Raw genomic sequence first — 18,861 nt, 5'->3', positions numbered from 1 at the left:
CAATCAGAATTAAATTTAGCTACAAGTTATTTTTAAAAGTTTTTTATTTTTATAATTAATAATTAATATATTTAATAATTTCATTGTGTTTTTTATTTTAATATTTTACTTTCTAAAAGTTTAATAGAAAGAGAGAAAGAAGATTTTATATAAAGTGAATGACAAAATGAATTGAAAAATATTATTTTAGGTATTTAAACTATAAGAAAATATCATTATCTAAATATCTCATCTTTATGAAAGTCCAAAAATATTTTCTATGTCTTGGAGGTAAATTTTTTATGCAAAATTATAATGAATAGTTAAAAAATACCATGTGATTACAGTTACACCTAAGTCCAGTGACTACTCATAAATACGTGAAAATGACCCTCAAATCTGCCCGTATCCGAAAAACTGAACAAAGTCGTGAAGCATTATTATACTCATGTAGTTACCTCAAAAACAAGGTTCTATCTAGTGTGATGCACTCTTAAAATTTAATATTACAACTGAAAAGGCAATCTTCAATTAATTTTTCACTCAATCAAAATCTCCAAGTTGAGACAGAGCTAAGAGGAGTTCCCTTCCAACCAACACTCAAGCACTTCCCATCCCTATACAACGTGCACGACCTCCCGCACACCAACCTCTGCAGCCCGAGGTACGCCCTGTTCATGGCCGACGCGCTCAGCTCCACCTCCGCCAACTCATACCAAGCAAAAAACGCCCTCCACACACTTATACCCATATGCCTGAACTTCCTCTCATCCCCATCAGCCACGAGGACATTCCTAATGCACGACCCGAACCAGCACGACTCTGCCTCCACCCTGCTCGTCTCGTCATGCCTGAAACAGCACTCCAGCGAGTCGAAAAACACCCCAAAGAAGAACAAACTCTCCACAAAACGCTCCACGAAGGCTGGAGAGTTGCAGTTGGCCTCAAGCTCAGTGAGAATCATAACACAAGGTTTTAAATCCCTCAACACCATCATCAGATGATCCAACTGCTCCACCCTCCCAACGAGATTCGCAAGAGCGTAGGCCGAATACACAACCACAGTCTCATTAGCAGAAGAAGCATCAAACAAAGATGTACTAAGGTCAGACAAATCAGCAGCCACCATCACCACATTGAAAGCAAAGTCTATATTTAGTGAGCGAGCGAAACACGCCAACTGGGAGCCCGTCTCCTCTATGATGTGCCTACATCTCGTCCCCACAGCCGTGACCCTGAGGCGCTGGACAGGCCGGGAGGCGAGATCCTGCATGAGGATGATCCACTGGATCCCGGTCCTGATCTCAAGGTCAATTATATGCATCATGCCATTGATTTCCACATGATCTAAAATGGATTGAACTCCCACCAGCTTAGTCACCTGAGCTAGAGGGTGCTCCTTCTGAAATGAGATTAACAAATTAATATTTTGAAACATCACAGATTCCACGGGATCTTCACCGTCGAAACTCCTAACTATGACTCTCCCAGTCTCATTAGCAATCTTCTCAAATAGGGCTCTTGAGAAGTAGAAAGCCAGTCTTTGTATAGGAGTGCCGGTGGAGGAACTCTCTGAGTCGCACTCCTTCAAGAACTTTAGCGCGCGTTCATACTGATTGTCGGACACTTTCTCTGCACACGAGAGGAGGCTTTGGATCAGGCGAACCCCTCCTTCAGACTCCTCGCGGTTTGGACCTGGATTCTTGAGTCCACGCATTGAGTCGATGAACCTCTCTGCAGCCACTCTGATAGTTGATGAGGTCTGGTCAGCAGATTCCTCAGCAGGAAACATTGTGCTCTTCTATTCTCTAAACTGTGGACACTAAAAATATATGCTACTACAACATAGAAACTTTTGTTTTTATCATGTATATTTATTACAATGCACAATGTTCTGAGAGATGGAAAGATTATGACAGACTGATAACAAATAAACAAATTAAATGAAAGCAAGAGTTGATGGAAACTATGCAGTCAGATGAAATGATGAAATCAAAGTGATTCATAGTAAGTATGCCAATTTTTACAAATGTAATATATAAAACTAGTGTTTAGCAGCAAATTCAAATTATTTCTGCTCTTTTCTGAAATGGGTGAAACACTCTTAAAGATGGATGATTATTACATCAAAAGAGAGTGACCTGATAAAGTACAACGGGCTCAGCCAGCGAAAAAAGTAAAAAAAAAACGACGAAACATCAATGATTCCGAACTTTCCAAGCAGACAGTGAAGTGAGCGCGGTTCCCTTCCAACCAATGATTAGGCATCCGCCATTCCTCCACATTGTGATGGAGCTCCCATTGGAGCATTCCCGGAGGAGCCAGTTCGCCTGATCAAGAGACGAGAAGCTCAGTTCCGTCTCCAGCATCCCAAAACCATCAAAACAAGCCCTCCAAACATGTACAGGGACATGCCTCAGCATCCTCTCCTCTTCCTCAGCTGCCAACACATTGTTTATGGAAGACCTAAACAATGTGGACTCGATATCCACCCTACTCGTCTCTTGACCCTTCAGACAGTCTGACAGAGAGTCGAAAAGCGCCCCAAATAGAAACAAACTCTCAACAAATCGCTCAATAAAACTCGGACAGTTACAATTGGCCTCAATTTCAGTGACTAACATGATGCAAGGGCTCAGGCTTCTGATCACCTCCATCACATGATCAAGCCTTTCAGCCCTCCCAACCAACGTCACCAGAGTGTAGTACGCGTATACGACAACAGATTCATCCGCATTGAGATCAAAGAGGTCTCGATCCAGCTCAAGAACATCTTCTACCAGAACTACTCCAAAAGTGAACTTCAAGTTCACAGAGTCAGCAAACCTCGCTAGCTCCCGACCTGTCTCCTCAAGAATCAACCTTTTAGAGGCGGACCCGACAGCAGTGATCCTGATATGATCGACGGGATTCTCACTTCGCCCTGCAGCGACATCCTGCATGAACTGCACCCACTGCACGCCACTCCTGATCTCAAGATCAACTGCGTGGATCTTCCTCGCCTTGTCAAGATACCACAGAATGGTGTGGCTTCCGATGAGATTCGTGATCTGAGTGACAGGGAACTGCTTGTAATAAGCAGGGATCGAGTTCACATGCTTTGTTGGCTCCAGATGCCTCAACACCACATTTTTTCGCTTCTTCTTCTTCTCATTCGTTTCATGTTTCATATTTTCCTGGTCAATCTTCACACTGAGGGCTTCAGAGACGTAGAAAGCCAGTCTCTGAAGAGGAGAGCCGATGGGAGAGCTCATCTCGCCACAGGCCTTGAGGAATTTTTTAGCACGCCCGTGCTGCTTCTCTGCTACGCTCGTTGCACATGATAAAAGATTTTGGACGAGACGAACTTCAGTAGAATCCTCATTGCTGAGCTCAGAAAGGGAGTCGACAAACTTTCCTGCAGCCAGTTTGATGGTCTCTGCAATGGAACACGAGGCACAAGGCTCGTCTGAGTTTCCATCCTTGTAATCTCTCAGGTGCCTCCACCTACTGTATTTCCTCAAAACATGAAATCGTTCAGAAAAGGAAGAAGCACCTGCTCGGCTCTTGCTAGGCTCGGTCACCTCCATGTTGTCGGACTTGATGCCAACGAGCCTCAGTATCTCCTCCTCGCACGAATGTGGGAATGGAGGAGACTGAACATCGAGGTACAGATCATCCAACTGGACGAACTCTAGCAGATTTTGTCGCTGCTCGTAAATCTCATCCTCTGCGAGATCAAAGGTGTTCATCCATTCTTCAACTCCATCAGTTTCATTCTCTTGTGATGCTTTCTTGTTTTCCATTCTAGATTGGTTAGAAACTTTGCTAACTATCAAATTTCTCAGCATGAAACATTCTGCTTTGTCCACTTCCCTAGCAATAAACTGATTAGAATCCAACAAAGTTTAACATATTTATATTCAACATAGTAAAATGAAAACAAGGCTATGTGACAGTTCAAGCAAATTAATTTCTTGTGGAAAGCAAAACTTGTGAAGAAATATTTTATACAGTGATTAAAACTGAGACATCCAACTGTTCTTTTCAGCAAATCATAGGATGTTTACATAAAAGACACAAGCATAAAACAATACAGTTGAAAAAAATCATTGATATCTCCAAAGAGATTCTGAATTTCCAAAGACATGTGTCTGGTCCAGCTCGGATAAAAAAATGTCAACTCCTTTACAAGATTCATAGGCATGGACTTTTGTTTTTAATTAATCCACATTATTTGCTCAAATTTGATACAATGAAGCCAATCTTGGATTTGACATCAATAGTTAAATTATCATTAAATTAAGCTACTGTCAAAAGAGCTTCTAATAAACTAAGAATTGAAACAACATAGGACTATCAGAAATATTAGAAAAATCACCTTTGTTTGTTGGAATGGGGTTGAATTAGAATGAATGAATTCACTTGTGTAAATGGGTTTTTAAGATGAGTTGCTAGTGTTGTTACAATATGTTAACATTTTAAAAAATTTGTTTTTGTGACTGTGACTTGAACATTGTATTATAACTTATTCCATGAGTGAATTTTCCTGTTTGTATTGTCACATGCTTATTTCCTAGTGATATTTTGAGCCTTTATTCATTCATGTGTGATTGAATCAAGCATGTATCTTTGTTTCTAGAACTTAACTTTTTTTTTATCAAGTCTACGTATTGAACGTGAGTCTAATGAAGTTATGTTATCTTTTGATAACCCTACCTATAGAACTTGCTTTCTTAGTACTCTACATAGTGAATATGGGGATAGTATATATGTCATAGGTTAATGTGAGCCAATAAAAATGATGTACTCCCTCCGTCCGTCATTAAATATCTCATTTTTCTTTTTCGTTCGTCCATCAATAAATGTTCTATTTCATTTTTACTATTTTTGGTGAGTAGATCACACTTTTCCACTGACTCATTACACTCACATTTATTATAAAACCAATATATAAAATATGACTCATCTTCCAGTGGTCTTTTTCCCACTTTCTTTCATAAGATCAAATAATTTCTTAAAATCTGCGTCAATCAAAATTGAGACATTTATTAACGGACGGTGGCGGTATTTTATGATTTTACCCGTAAAACTCTCTAAAAACAAATTGTGGTAAAAAAGTTTGATCCAAAACTCACCTCAGAATTCTAAACTCCGAATCATTTGTCCCTCCACCAAAACTCCAACTTCATTGCTTTGACTGCTCAAAAAAACACAAGAAAGGAAAAACCAAAACAAAAAAATGGCCCTAAACAACAATCTAAAATTGTTCTACATCCTCCTCTTCTTCTCCTCCCTCCTCCTCCCCAGCCATCTAGCACAATCCCCAGGGCCGGCGCCAGGGGCATCATTATTCGACGAAATCGACGCTCAAAACCCCTCCATCTCACTACCCCCGTCGTCCTTGGAAGCCCCGTCCATCGCTCCTAGCAACGAGTACGATCTATCACCATCCAACGCCCCGTCAGGCGATGATCCCGATCCAGCATTGGAGAAAATCTGTGAATCCACCGACTATCCTGTCCTTTGCCTGTCTACGGTGGCTCCGTACCTAGACGGGGAGACCGACATCCAGTCCATCCTCGACGTGGCCATTCAGGCCGGGGCCGAGTTCTCCAAATACGGGCAGGAAACGGCGCAGAAGCTCGCTGGGAACCCTGCGAACCCACCACAGCACTCGTCTGTGCTCAGCGACTGCAGGGACGGGTTTGAGACCGCGGCCGAGAACTACGGGAAGGCCGCGGACGCCCTCGTGGAGCAAGACAGGGGCACGGTGAACAGCATGCTGAGTGCCGTAATAACATACATTGGAGACTGTCAGGATACAATCTCAACGGATTCCCCATTGTACAGCCTTACTGAAAAGCTCACCAAAATGACCAGTAATTGCCTCGCAATTAGCTCCATCATCAACTGAAAATCATATGTATTTTGCAACATCTCGCAATAAGAATAGGTGCACCTGTCTAACATTTAAATGAATTCTAGTTATTCTCTTCGTGTACAAATCGGCTTTAACTTTTGTTAAACCAGTAAAATGTGTCTAACTATACACAACACAACGATATTATCTCCAATTCTCCATAAAACAATTATGATAAGTAAAATGTGACTAATTATACACAACAAAACCCAACAATATCTCCAATTCGTCATAACAATTGGATAATAATATCATAAATTTGGTCCTCCATATGGCTAATTTAATATTTATGCCTATGTTTAGTGTCTAAAGTGTTCCAATAAAGATTAAAGTTTAGGCTAAAGTGTATTTATTTGTTATGAAAATAAGTATAGATACCGTATGTGATTTTTGATTTGTCCAGGGACCGAATAGAAAATAAAGAGGGTCCTAGAAGTTAGAATAATGGTTCGATATCTCTGCACTACAAAAAAAACGCTAATTAGAGACGGAAATTAGTGATACCGCTGAAATTTCAAGAATTAGTGACACATATATGACTGAAAAACATCAGCCACTAGTTGATGACAGAACAGTCCGTCACTAAACCGAACTTACCGTGGCGGCCGCCTTTGACTTCCGTCATTGTAATATTAGTGACGGACGGATCCGGCACTAATATATTTTATCGACAAGATTTCAATGACGGATCTGCTGATATTCACTCTGTCACCAAATTTAGAAAGTGCCTTAATTTCGCTAATTAGTGACAGATAATTCCGTCACTAAATTGCGAGTTTTTGTAATGCTATATTCTCTCGGCAGACTATTGTAAATAACATCGATGATCATTAATTTGGAAGATCCATAGTCGTTGCAATGCAATTCCACCGTTCCATTCTAGATGTATCATCCGTCCTACAGTTTCTGCTTCTTCTACGTCGTTTTTGGTTAATCATCATAGAGAGGTTTAAGTAATTGTTTACTCAATTATTCCAACACTGATTAATAAATTATTGTTGCACATATGACTAGGTTCCAACGAATTAATTTTAACCCGAGACTATTATTCTTATAGCAATTTTTATTTTTTCACTAAGTCTATTTTAAAATTTACGCATAATTAATTCTAACTATTTTGCAGTTAATAAATCACAATCACTAAATATACTTTGTAACCAAAAGGTGTGATTAATTGCTTACTACAACTAATTTAAAATTATAAGAATTTTAGAGATCCAGTGGTCTATAAATCGCCATGTGTAATTTCATTTTATTATTATTTAAATTTAAAAAGATAAGAATAACTACCAATTATGAAACTGTCAATATAGTATACTCCCTCCGTCTCATTTTAGGAGTCCCGGTTTACCATTTTTGGGTGTCCCACTTTAGGAATCCCGGTTGAAATATTCCATAAATGATATTAGGCCCCACATTTCACTAACCTTTTTTCCACTCACATTTTAATATAAAATTAATATAAAAAAGTAGGACACACATTCCACTATCTTTTTTCACCAACTTTCCTTTACATTTCTTAATACCCGTGCCGAACTCAACCGAGACTCCTAAAGTGGGACATAGGGAGTATTAAATATATCAATACGATTCCTTATATATGTAAACACAATTTAGCATTGACATTGCAGGAGAGCACTAGGGCGCATCTTTAATTAGAGTCACAACGTACTTCTAGCCTCGGGCTGCCATGTGGCACGTAACATGCAACATTGTAAACACAAACATACAATATACATTTGTGGAAGTTGTAGATGGATTTCCACAGATTGCATTTCATTGTTGAGTTTTGCTTTATAAACATATATTGTCCACCTCCAAGCCTACGTTTAGGCTCGACAAACCTGGGTTTTGATTCCACTAAGAGAGTTCGGCAATACACTCCTGAATTCCACACTAGTATTACTTTGTCCACTTTGGACAAAACTCTCACAGTTTCATTCTTGTGAGACTCCCCAAAAGGCCTCATTCTAATAGAATATGGGTTGAACTTATATACTTCCTCCGTTTTTTACAAATAGGAACTTTTGAAATGACACAAGTTTTAGCTCTAAATTGATAAATATGAGAGGGAGATAAAAAAAATGGGTAAAGTAAGGGAGAGGAAAAGAAAATGTAGTGGAATTAGTGTGTGGATTGTGGTGTTCACTCCTTAAAATGGAAAGTTTCTATTTTTATGAAATGAACCAATTTTTTTTTTTTTTTAAAGAAACGGACGTAGTATTATTTTCACATTTTCTAATTCTTCGGTGGACTGATTTGGACCTCAACAAATATGGCACAGTTGTTGTAGTCTTCTTTTATCTTTTCTTCAATTTCCATATCCAAGCACCATCACGGGTTATTTCAGTATATGTTGTGAAGAAGTTTTCTTTATATATGGAGAGAGAGAATATAAGCCAAACTATGCCAATTTATTGATTTTGAGTTTTTGTTTTCATTCACGGGTTGGTTTTGAGTTTCAAAAGGAATTGGGCAAAAATTGTGGAAAAGACAAGTGAAAAAAATGAAAAATTCTTTTAAGCGCCAACAGATTTTCACAGTTAAAAATAATCGAATAATTCAAAAATATTAAAGTGCAAACTGGACCGGATATTACTATAAATTCCACGATCTGCTTTTAAAAACAATGGGTAACTGGATTGTATTTAAAGAACAAACTAGGGACTAAAAGCCATCCATTTTCTAATTTAGTGGATAAAATAAATCAGACAAATAATATACTTTATGTTTAGATCATTTTACTTCATTTTATATGAACTTTATTATTTAATCATTTTACTTTCTCCATTCAATGTTAATTGAATCATTTCTATTTTTTGGCAAAAATTAATTCTCGTACTTTATTCACTATTTTTATCTCCGTGTAAAAAAAGATATGTCACTATTAATAAGGAACAAGAGGGAATACTTCAGTGCAGAAAGACTGAACTAAAATAATGACCTCTATATATTGTAGTTCGACGGTTAGACATTAAGATTTAGTTCGAATTATTTCTACAACGATATTACTATAAATCCATTACCAAAACTAAATTAAAGTTAGTCACGTGATTTATACAAGAATCTATGACATCGTCAGAAGATTCTTGAACAAATCATGTTACATCAAACGTGTCATTGTCTCTAACCTTCAATCCAATTAATTCCCATAACTCCAAAACTCTCTCTCAGCAGAAGCTGGCAGACTTGAATTGGAAAGGGTACATGAATGAATTTGCATATGTGAGCCTGATGCTCTGACTGCTCTTCAACGGACGGCCTCCATTAACAAGACAATCATCATAAGACAGCCTTTTGAAAGTGATGGGATTCAAAATTCTTGTTGAAGCAAACCATCCACACCTCACATGAATGTTGGAAGGTGGGCAGCCCGTGACACAAGTGTTCACAATCTGCACTATGAATTCTGGGATTCCTGATGTTGGATGCCTGCTTTGTGAGATGCTTATGTCCCTTTTTGAGCACCCTATTACCAAAAATTGAATAAATTAAACATCAAGATTCATGAGAGAGGAAGTGTAAGTGTGTGTGTGTGTACCATGTAGCAAGAGTTTCCTATGTTTGGAATGAGATTGTTTTGGTTTGGGATAGTGTGGAGTTGTTGTGTTTGCATCACCATTGAAGTGCAAGAAATTTCCTAATACAAAGTTGAACAAAATTGAGTTGTTCCTTGATTAAATAGAAACCTAAGGATAATACATGAATATTATCTTTATTGCTAGTAATTACCTGATTGGAGGCCAAGATTGAAGGAAGTAATTATGAACATCAAGAAGCAGAAGAAAACATGGAGAATAGTGCTCATGGTGATTTTAATTAATGATTCTTGAATTCTAATAGCTTGTGAGAGGAATCCGGGGGGATTTTAAATTTGATTTAGAGCACCCACAATAGGAGCGCCGTCCTGACCCTGTGCGGACGGCACTTATTGTGCGCTGAACGATAGCCGAGCGGGCATCGTAGGCCATTTTTTATTTTTATTTTTTTAATTCTTAATTTTACCTACTCTACTTCCATTTCATTTTTCTCATTCAATTTTCTCACTTCACTTTTTCACACCTAATTTTATCACGTCTCTCTGAAAATGACTTTCGGTTGTGATGAGGATGTAATTATAACTCATAATGTTCTATCCAAGCATTTATGAGAGAGAGCGACTGGGGAGGGAGACAAAATGGACCACTGCCATTAGTTCTACAACATAAAAAGATGAGAAAAGATAAATATATTTATTGACAGTGCAATATGAAAATGATAGAACAAAATTTAAAGGTTTTCTTCTGCTGCGTGTAGTGTGTTTTACTGTTTTCGTCACATACTTTATTTACTGAAGTTCAAGATTGTCCACTAAGATGAGTTCAAAGTTTACTGTAGTTTATTAATTCCTTCATCCGAAACTATTTGAAACATTTCTTATAAACATAAGAATAAAACAAATGTAAAAAAGAATAAGAGAAAGAGAGAATAAAATAGCTTTAAATAATAAGAGAAAAAGAGAATAAAATATGTGAGAAAATAAAATTTCTGCCATGCAACAAATCAAATGATACAAGTAAATTTAGAACGATCCAAATAAAATAAATATGATACAAACAGTTTTGGATGTATAAAAAATACTAATATACTAGCAAATAGCTTGTTGGAATATGGAGCCTAATTAGGTCTGGGGAAACGGTTCTTGGTTTTCGGTTAACCGAGAACCGAAAAAATAAGGTTAAGGTTCGGTCTCGGTTATTAAGTTTAAGCTAATCTCGGTTCTCGGTTAACCGAGAATCGAAAGGTTAGAACCGAATAACCGTTATTTTTTAATATTTAATTTATATATTTATTTTAGTATTGTTATTTTGGTTTTAGAAAAGTAAAAACTAAAATTATAAAACGTTAAAAACCTAATTAACAGCCGCTGCACAACATTCTATCAAACAACACGCCGTTGTTGTTCTTCTCTCCTCTCCACACTGTTGCTCGAATTGAAGGCATGCAGTATGCTCTTCTTTTCTCTTCATGCATGCTGATGTACATGTTTACAATACTAACATATTTGGCAATTAGCAGATTAGGAATTATTTAATATATGTGCTATATTAAATTATTTAACATAGGTCAGAAATTATTGTTGGTGAGATAGATTAGTGAAGGAGGTAATTAGTGAGAGAGATATATACGTGTGTTGTTCAAGATTAGATGATTAAATTTGGTTTTATAATTTGTTATCATGTAATATAAAAATATTCGTGTATGTTGGTGATGGAATCAATAATATTCTGCCAATATGATTTCTTAGTCATATGCCACTTTTAGTGTATGTTTGTGAATTGTGATAGAAATTAATCAATTATAGTTTAACTATTACTAAAATCTCTACCAATAATTCATATTGATTATGATTTTGTATTTAACATTTTAATGTTTAACCGTTGAACTTTGAAGTCGTGAATTCTGCAGATGGAATGTAAGACAGGAGCAACGACAAAGAGGCCTAATGTGTGGGATGAATTTAAGAAAACTTTTGTTCATGTAGGGGATCCTCCCGTGGAAGTTAGAAAAGGAAAATGTAAGATGTGTGACAAGTTGATCGCTGCTGATTTGAAGTTGAACGACACCTCTGCAATGTGGAAACATCATGCTTTCGTGTTTGAAGAAACAACAAGTTGGAAAGACTCAAATGAAGCTTAACCAAGAAGGATCGGGGCCCCTTATTAGTTGGAGATTCAATCAAACTTAGTCTAGGATAGCTTTATGCAAGTATATTATCCTTGATGAACTTTCCTTCAGAGACGTGGAGAAAGAAGGATTCAAAATTTTCATGGCAGAAATATGCCCTATGTTCCAAATCCCGAGCAAATATACGGTACGAGCTGATTGCGTGAAGATGTTTTTGCAGCAGAAGGAATAGTGAGACGCCTTCGATTGCTTGAAGTGAAGTGTAAATGTTGATGATTGCGATTTTTGAGTATTACTTTGATGGATGATGATGGTTTATATTGATTTTAGACCTTTTAGTTTGATGAATGATGATGGTTTACATTGGATTTAAACTTTATTTTTGTAAACTTTCTTTGATTTTTGTTTTTTGATGATGAAATGGAATCGTGGTTTTTGTCCTTTTGATTTCATGACTTATTACTTATTTAGCTATTTACATTTTGATGTTTGTTTAATTCATCTCGATGTTGATGTTTGTGATATTGCTGATTTTTAGTTCATGAGTCAATTTTTGAGCAGGTTCAAATATAAATGAACAAAGTTTATTTTTTAAAACTATAAGAAATATGTATATTTATTAATATTTTATCTCAATTTTAACAACAACAGCTGCTAGTTTAGTTTGGTTCCTGCGGTGGAACCGAAGACCGAACCGATCGGTTCCTCGAGAAACCGAACCGACAAAAGGTGCGGTTCCGCTTCTAGATTTTGGAAAAAACGGGATTCGGTTAATCGACTAATCAGTTCGGTTCTAACCGAACCGACCGAATCCCCACCCCTAAGCCTAATGTATTTGTAGGCCTGCAAATTTAGATACCAATATTGAGTACTGAAAGAGCAGTTTATGCAGGTTTGTATGTTCAACTAGTCAGGGGGACCTTAACTCAGCCGTGTCGTTGGCATGAAACCTAAAACATGTTATCAAAATCTCAACCCGCTTCTACTGGCTAGTATAGTGGTGTAAAGGGTCGAATCCTGAGATAGATGTATGCGTAATGCGATTGTGACGACATTCTGGAAGGGTCGGTTTGCTAACCACGCTTTAGGTTGAGTTTAATCTAGATGTGAAAATGAAGAGAGACCTATACTATCCTGACCAGTAAGCTACAATCATATCGGGACATGGTTGTGTACGTAAACATGAGTACTGGACTGTCGTGGTGCATGTGAAAAGTGAGGAATTACTATAAATAGACAGACAGAAGTAACAGAGAATATCATACTGCACTGACCAACTAACCACCAGATCTGCAGAAAAAAAAAAAAGCTGAAAAAGAAAAAGGACATAAGGTGAAAGGTGAAAGGTGAAAGGTGGCTAAAATCATAAAGTGGTTCCAAAATCAAATGGTGAAATTGTCTTCCACACCCAGTAATACAAAGTGCAGAGAAAATGAAGACTCCATTAACAAAGCTTGAGTTAATATTACTAATATACATATTTGGAATTAAATTCAAAATCGAGATGCTAAGATGCAAATCCTAAGTTTACGCAGACTGCATAGCATGCAAGGTGACCAGTGGCGGATCCAGACTTTTTGAATTGGGGGTGCGAATTATATAGTAAAAAATATACATAATACTCTCTTCGTTTCTTCATAGTTGAGGTGAAACTTTTCGGCACGATGTTTTAGAAATTGAATGTTGGGTGTGTTAAATAAATAGATAAAAAATTAAGAGAAAGGAAAAGGTAGAAAAAATAAAGTATAAAGTGAATAAAACAAGAGAGGGTAAAGTAAGAAATAGAAAAAAAATTACCATATATGGAAATGACTCAATATGAAGAAACTTTCTAAAATGAAAAAATAACTCAACTATGAAGAAACGGAGAAAGTGTCATAGTATTAAATAATATTAAAAATAATATAAATAAATAAATAATGTTCAAGTTAAAGTCATATAATCATAAAAATTTTCAAACTATCTAATATCTAAAAAACGGTCGGAAAATTGAATATTTTGAATTCGTGCCAGATATTAAAACATTAACTAAATTCTTCATAAAATAGAATAATAAAAAAGAAATAACATTAAAAAATACTACCTAAAACCTAAATAGAATAATAGAAACTAAAATCTGCAAACACGCGTGATGAGGAGCTACCTAAGTGTTAGAGTTTGTATACTAGAAATCACCTTTCGAGTGATTGAATACTGTTAAAACTCTTATTTTATTTTCCAAATGAATAAACAGATTATTTTTGTCATAATGTTGTTATGTTTTACATTTAATGGATGTTTATTGCTTATTTAAATGTATAAGTAACTTAACAAAGTCTAAGTCTTTGTTTTAGTAGACCGGTTGTGGGCGTCGTTCACTTTAAGGTAACACGGTCAGTTCTAAACAAAGAAAAAAATAATTTCACAACCTAGATAGGCTTAGACTACCTATCGTGAAAGGTTGCAATGTCGGTCCGATTATTTCTAAGCCTTACTGAAATAAGATGACGTTGGTGCGGTATAGCATTGAATGGATCTAGCAATGATGAAGACAGTCTTTATGCTATCTACTGAAAGACGAGGTCTCAGTAAATTATTTCTCAATCAATGTACGTTAGCATTGAGCATACGGTATTGATTATGCACTACTTTGACTTACCAAATGGTGCGGGTTTTTCGCAACCCAATAAGCCTGGTATATTGGGTAGTGGTGATTAATATCTAGCGGTGCTAGGATTGCTATTATGTTGAATCGTGCGCGAGGTGAGTCTCGTTTGATAACATCCTCAAGAGAAGCTTGAAATAAGGTTTTATTATTCGGAACCTAGCTAGTTGGAGTTTAATTACTCTATGAATAATAAATAAGATTTTCTTGCTGAGTCCTCTCTTGGAATAAATAAGATGTTGATTAATTAAGTCCATAGCAGACAATAATTAATTAATGGATGTTTATATCTTAAGCGCGGGAAATAAATATAAAGTATTGGAAACCCCAAGTACTTATAATTTCGGATTTGGATGGGGAGTGCAGTATTACTTCTGTAGTGGCTGCTCGTAATATTCCAATTTCAAGCTTATATTAAATTGGGTTTAATTTAATTAGTAAAAAGCTTATTGGAGGAGCCCATATCCAAAGCCTTCCATAGATCCCTGTCTGGCCCAATATGTGACTTATTATAAATAGGAGAATAAATGAGACATAAAATATACTTAATTTTTCTCTAAAATTTTCGGCCCCCTTACTCCTAGTGGTGGTCGAATTTTCTCTCCTCCGAGGGAAAGGATTTATGTCTTCTCTATTTAAGTCCTAGTGCACTGGTGAGATCAGCCCACCCCGATATCAGTTCACAATCCGGGAACCAGTCAGAAGATCCGTGGTTTTGTACTAAAGATCTTCACGTGGAGAAGGCGCTAGCCATCTTCGATTCTTTGGAGAATCATCAAGGTATAATGGCTGAACCTTAGAAAAGCATGTTTTAGGTTTCAATTAATTTAAAGCATGTTATTATTTGAGTTATGAGCATGATACATGAGATAATTACGCGAATAGAATTTGTCTAAATAATCCGCTAAATAGATCTGAATTATCGTAATTGATTTATGTGAGCGCTTCCGCTGCCAACCCCTTCACTAAGTACTATCTAAAAAATAATATTAATAATAAAAAAGAAATACTCCCTCCATCCCATTGAAGATGACCCACTTTCCTTTTTAGTTTGTCCCAACTAAGATGGCCCATTAAAATGGAAACACCTTTATCTCTACTTTATTCCTTCTCTCTTACTTTACTCTCTCCTCTCAACACACAAAATAAATTTGCATAAAATCCCGTGTCTCCCAAGAAAGAGGGCATCTTCCTTGGGACGGAGGGAGTAATATTTAAAAGCTACCTAAAATATGCATAAAATAGAATAACAAAAAATGAAATAAAATTAGAAAAACTACTTAAAACCTTAATAGAATAATAGTAACAAAATAAGGAAACCCACGTGATGGCCGAAGTCTTCAGCTGGCTGGAACCGTGGCGACTCCCCTTCGGCTGATGGCCGAAGTCTTCAGGAAAAATGTTGGACTAAGAGCGAGGAATGATAAATAATGGAGCTAGCCTCCAAGTGTGGAATTTTTGGAATCTCCGAAAGTCTCCCTTTTTTTCTTCATGTGACCTTCTATTTATAGGGTGGCTTGCCCTAATTTCCAGAAATGCCTCTTCACGTGAAATGTAGTCTTTGCCCCTCAAATAGTTTATCGTTTCTTAGCAGTCCTTTCTTCTCCATCTAGAGCTTTGTGGCATGTATCCTGGTCAGTATTGCACCCTTCCCGCGTCCTTTTTACCTGAGTCACTTCGACACCTTTCCTCCTGACTTGTACCTTAACCTGCACACTTTAACAACTTTCTTGCACATAATAAACAGTTAAGCCCATCATAGTGACCATCACTTGCTTCCATATCATGATGTGCAACAATCTTTGCTAGGAATCCAAGAGCCAAGCAATTCCGATGGATCATAATTGCTTCTTCTCTTGAAATGGAGGAGTGCCTCTCTATCGGTATGGTGGCAAGCTCGGGATTGTCGAATCCCGAAGCCAAAGAAAATGGAGTGGAAGATGAGGAGGACAAGGAGGTATTTGGTTGGATAATTCGTCATTGAGAATTTGAAAATAAGTGATTTGGATACATACTCGATGGTGTGGAGTAAACTCTGGAAATTAAAAGTGTCACCTAAAGTGAAGATATTTTTACGGAAGGCATGTAGAAATTTCCTTCCAATGAGGGACCGATTGCGACAACGCCAGATGGAGGTTTCAGAGATCTGCCCGGTGTGCAACTTTGAGACAGAAACTATTATCCATTGTCTTATTTCTTGTGGTCTTGTTCGTGATTGTTGGCAGAGGCTTAGAGTGCCGGTAATCTCTCCATGTGAGAGGGGGTAATGGTTGGAAAAAATAGTGGGTGGTGATTTAGAGGTGGAAGTTGAAGAAGTGGTTGTTGTGTTGTGGCATCTATGGTTTAACAGAAACAAAATTATTTGGCGGAATGAGAACGGGTCAGCTGCTGGAATTATTGGTGCTGCTCGTATTTGTCTAACGGCTTGGAGAGAAGCTCAAGTTCAAAATGAAATTGGTGAACGGGGGTGGGAGACCTCACTTGGAGGAAAAATGGGTGAAGCCGCAGAATGGTGTACTAAAATGCAATATAGATGTTGTTCTGTTCACGGGGCAAAGAAAAGTAGGTTGTGGGGCGGTTGTTCGAGATTCTGAAGGGATGGTGGTAGCGGCGATGTGCGGACAGGTGGGAAGGGTAGCTGACCCTTCTATGGCCGAGCTTCTTAGCTTGAGAGAGTTGCTGAGTTGGGTCAAAAGAGAGGGATGGAAGGAGATGGAGTTTGAGATAGATGCCCAAATGGTATTTCTTGCGGTGACAGGGGTACAGAAGGATGAATCCATCTTTGGGGTAGTGGTAGGAGATTGTCGTCAGCTTTTGAAAGATGTATCTAGTTCCTCTATGAGGTTTGTAAGGTGATCAGCGAATCAGGTTGCTCACTGATGTGAATCAAATTATAGTCCTTTATTGCATTATCTTAACACACTTTTTAAAGTGAAAAAGAGACTCATTTTGATATATTGTAGGACAAAAGACCAAACTATAAGATAGAGCGGAGAAAGAAAACATGGTCCGAATCTGAACAGTAATCAGCCCTTGAAAATCACTTTCAAATGCTTTTACAAGTACACCATTGAATTCACCTTCGAAAGAGATTCGCGTGGATACCTCGCACGCCTCAATCGGAGTCCGGATGAAGAAGATATGACTGTTTTACGAAGACTGCGTATTGCAGTGCAAAACGCGCGACCGGACGTTAAAAACGCGCGACCTGATAGAGAGTTAGACAAAATGCCCGATCGGGCGTTATTCAAGGTACAGATCGCCCGACCGGGCAAATGGTACTGGGCCTGTTTTTCGAGCCCTAGCTATTTAAATAGCTAGGGCACGACTTCCAATGTATCTTTTGGCAACTGGAGGCGATTTTTAGAGATAGAAAGAGGCTTGAAGTACATTTTTGGGAGGAAGAAGAAGAAGCTTGAGGCTAATTATTCCCTAATCTTGCTCATATGGTAGCATTTACTTGTTTTCTTGTATTGTTTCACATTATGAGTGGCTAGATTTTAGGGATTACTCCTAGTTAGTTAGGAAAGCTTGTAAATATGAATCCATGATTGTGTTTTGATTGATTTCCGTATTTTGGTTCTTGTCTATGTGTTTACTTCAATCCGTGTTGGGTTTTTCTGGAAACTTAATTCGGTAATGGCCTTAACTTCAATGTGTCTTTAAATTGGAGTAGGGAGCTAACATAGATAAGGAACCCTAGGTTAAAACTGATCAGGGGATAGTCTGGGGTGGATCTTGTGTGTTGAACGTTCTTAGAAGCCAATCCCGAGCTTACTATGCCACTGTAGGAGTGAGGGGTTGGTGAGTAGAGCTTAGGAGACGTGATCAGCTTATCCTAGGTGTAAAATTCCACGATCAGTGATCAAGCTGTGTGAGAGCGTAAAATCAACACGATCCCGATAAATAATGGAAAGTAATTAGACTTAAGGATTCATGTGAACAAGCAACCCGAAACAAACTAGGAGTAGTCTTCCCTCTTTATCGTGATTCCCTTGTATTTTTCCTTCTCGTTTTGTCCTTCACTGGCCTCTAGATCAAAAAAACCCAAAATTAAACTATTTTACTGCTTTTTAGTTAGATTTATTAGTTTTAGCAATTAATCTCCTCCATGTGGGATCGACACCTTTTATACTGCATTGCACGTCTGTATACTTGCAGAGGTAGTATTTTTAGGGATTTACTATTACTTATTTTGTGTACTTAAATTGCACCCTAAAAATCACAACACTCACACGCTTGCTCGGGCATCGAGTTCTATAGCTGATAGCAAGTATTGGTTGAATTGCATTCCAATTTTTATTCGCAATGTAGTCGTAATGGATTTGATTGAATAATATACTTATTACATTTGGGGTGAAAAAAAAAAAGTGATTTGAAAAACAATTATCCTTGACTATATATTAAGGAAAAGAATTAATTATTACTACTAATTATCTTGTCTTAGTTAGAAGATATATAGTGTTAATTTTTATAGTGTAGGATTAATTAGTGGAGCAATTTATCCTATATTCTTATACTTCTTTCGTCCCATAGTAAATATCACACTTTCCTTTTTAGTTTGTCAACAAAAGATGTCATATTTCCATTTTCGGAAAAAGTTCTCTCTCACATTATTATAAAAAAATTATTTTCTCTCTCCACTTAACACACAAAACAAAATCTCCTA

General features: G+C 37.3%; 5 protein-coding genes and 1 long non-coding RNA gene across 7 annotated transcripts; 3 read left to right on the top strand and 3 right to left on the bottom strand.

Annotated features, from left to right (window-relative positions):
* Nucleotides 1-526: 526 nt before the first annotated feature.
* LOC125221060 (scarecrow-like protein 3) lies at nt 527-1,771 on the bottom strand. The gene has a single exon (XM_048123189.1). It carries the CDS (start codon nt 1,769-1,771, stop codon nt 527-529), a length of 1,245 nt encoding a protein of 414 aa, XP_047979146.1.
* Nucleotides 1,772-2,177: 406 nt separating this feature from the next.
* LOC125221556 (DELLA protein GAI1-like) lies at nt 2,178-3,233 on the bottom strand. The gene has a single exon (XM_048123685.1). The coding sequence runs from the start codon at nt 3,231-3,233 to the stop codon at nt 2,178-2,180; it is 1,056 nt and encodes a 351-aa protein (XP_047979642.1).
* A 1,915-nt stretch (nt 3,234-5,148) lies between these two features.
* Nucleotides 5,149-5,919, top strand: LOC125217962. Its single transcript, XM_048119542.1, has one exon. The coding sequence runs from the start codon at nt 5,201-5,203 to the stop codon at nt 5,873-5,875; it is 675 nt and encodes a 224-aa protein (XP_047975499.1). The 5' UTR covers nt 5,149-5,200; the 3' UTR covers nt 5,876-5,919.
* Nucleotides 5,920-8,808: 2,889 nt separating this feature from the next.
* Nucleotides 8,809-9,868, bottom strand: LOC125185482 (TPD1 protein homolog 1-like). Of its 2 annotated transcripts, XM_048082011.1 has the most exons (3): nt 9,614-9,868; nt 9,423-9,521; nt 8,809-9,350 (listed from the first exon to the last, which is right to left on the bottom strand). In XM_048082011.1, exons 1-3 carry the CDS (start codon nt 9,687-9,689, stop codon nt 9,052-9,054), a joined length of 474 nt encoding a protein of 157 aa, XP_047937968.1. In that variant the 5' UTR covers nt 9,690-9,868; the 3' UTR covers nt 8,809-9,051. The 2 variants fall into 2 exon arrangements, with proteins under 2 accessions (XP_047937968.1, XP_047937969.1); XM_048082012.1 differs by lacking the exon at nt 9,423-9,521.
* Nucleotides 9,869-10,816: 948 nt separating this feature from the next.
* Nucleotides 10,817-11,922, top strand: LOC125218230. Its single transcript, XR_007175907.1, has 2 exons — nt 10,817-10,867; nt 11,330-11,922. It is a non-coding gene; the product is annotated as an uncharacterized LOC125218230 (long non-coding RNA).
* A 4,718-nt stretch (nt 11,923-16,640) lies between these two features.
* On the top strand, nt 16,641-17,048 carry LOC125221058. Its single transcript, XM_048123188.1, has one exon. It carries the CDS (start codon nt 16,641-16,643, stop codon nt 17,046-17,048), a length of 408 nt encoding a protein of 135 aa, XP_047979145.1.
* The last annotated feature ends 1,813 nt before the right edge of the window (nt 17,049-18,861 follow it).

This window comes from Salvia hispanica, chromosome 4, assembly GCF_023119035.1.
Source record: "Salvia hispanica cultivar TCC Black 2014 chromosome 4, UniMelb_Shisp_WGS_1.0, whole genome shotgun sequence".
In the NCBI taxonomy this organism is placed as follows: domain Eukaryota; kingdom Viridiplantae; phylum Streptophyta; class Magnoliopsida; order Lamiales; family Lamiaceae; genus Salvia; species Salvia hispanica.
Note: the sequence above shows the minus strand (reverse complement) of the source record. Positions and strands in the feature narration are given on the sequence as shown.

Bases quoted from the DNA above. Each gene is read 5' to 3' on its own strand.
- LOC125221060 (XM_048123189.1), bottom strand. From the start codon at position 1,771: ATGTTTCCTGCTGAGGAATCTGCTGACCAGACCTCATCAACTATCAGA.
- LOC125221556 (XM_048123685.1), bottom strand. From the start codon at position 3,233: ATGAGCTCTCCCATCGGCTCTCCTCTTCAGAGACTGGCTTTCTACGTC.
- LOC125217962 (XM_048119542.1), top strand. From the start codon at position 5,201: ATGGCCCTAAACAACAATCTAAAATTGTTCTACATCCTCCTCTTCTTC.
- LOC125185482 (XM_048082011.1), bottom strand. From the start codon at position 9,689: ATGAGCACTATTCTCCATGTTTTCTTCTGCTTCTTGATGTTCATAATT. The intron at 9,522-9,613 runs GTAATTACTAGC...ACTTTGTATTAG, and splicing joins CAATCTTGGCCTCCAATCAG to GAAATTTCTTGCACTTCAAT. The intron at 9,351-9,422 runs GTACACACACAC...TTTTGGTAATAG, and splicing joins TAGGAAACTCTTGCTACATG to GGTGCTCAAAAAGGGACATA.
- LOC125221058 (XM_048123188.1), top strand. From the start codon at position 16,641: ATGAAATTGGTGAACGGGGGTGGGAGACCTCACTTGGAGGAAAAATGG.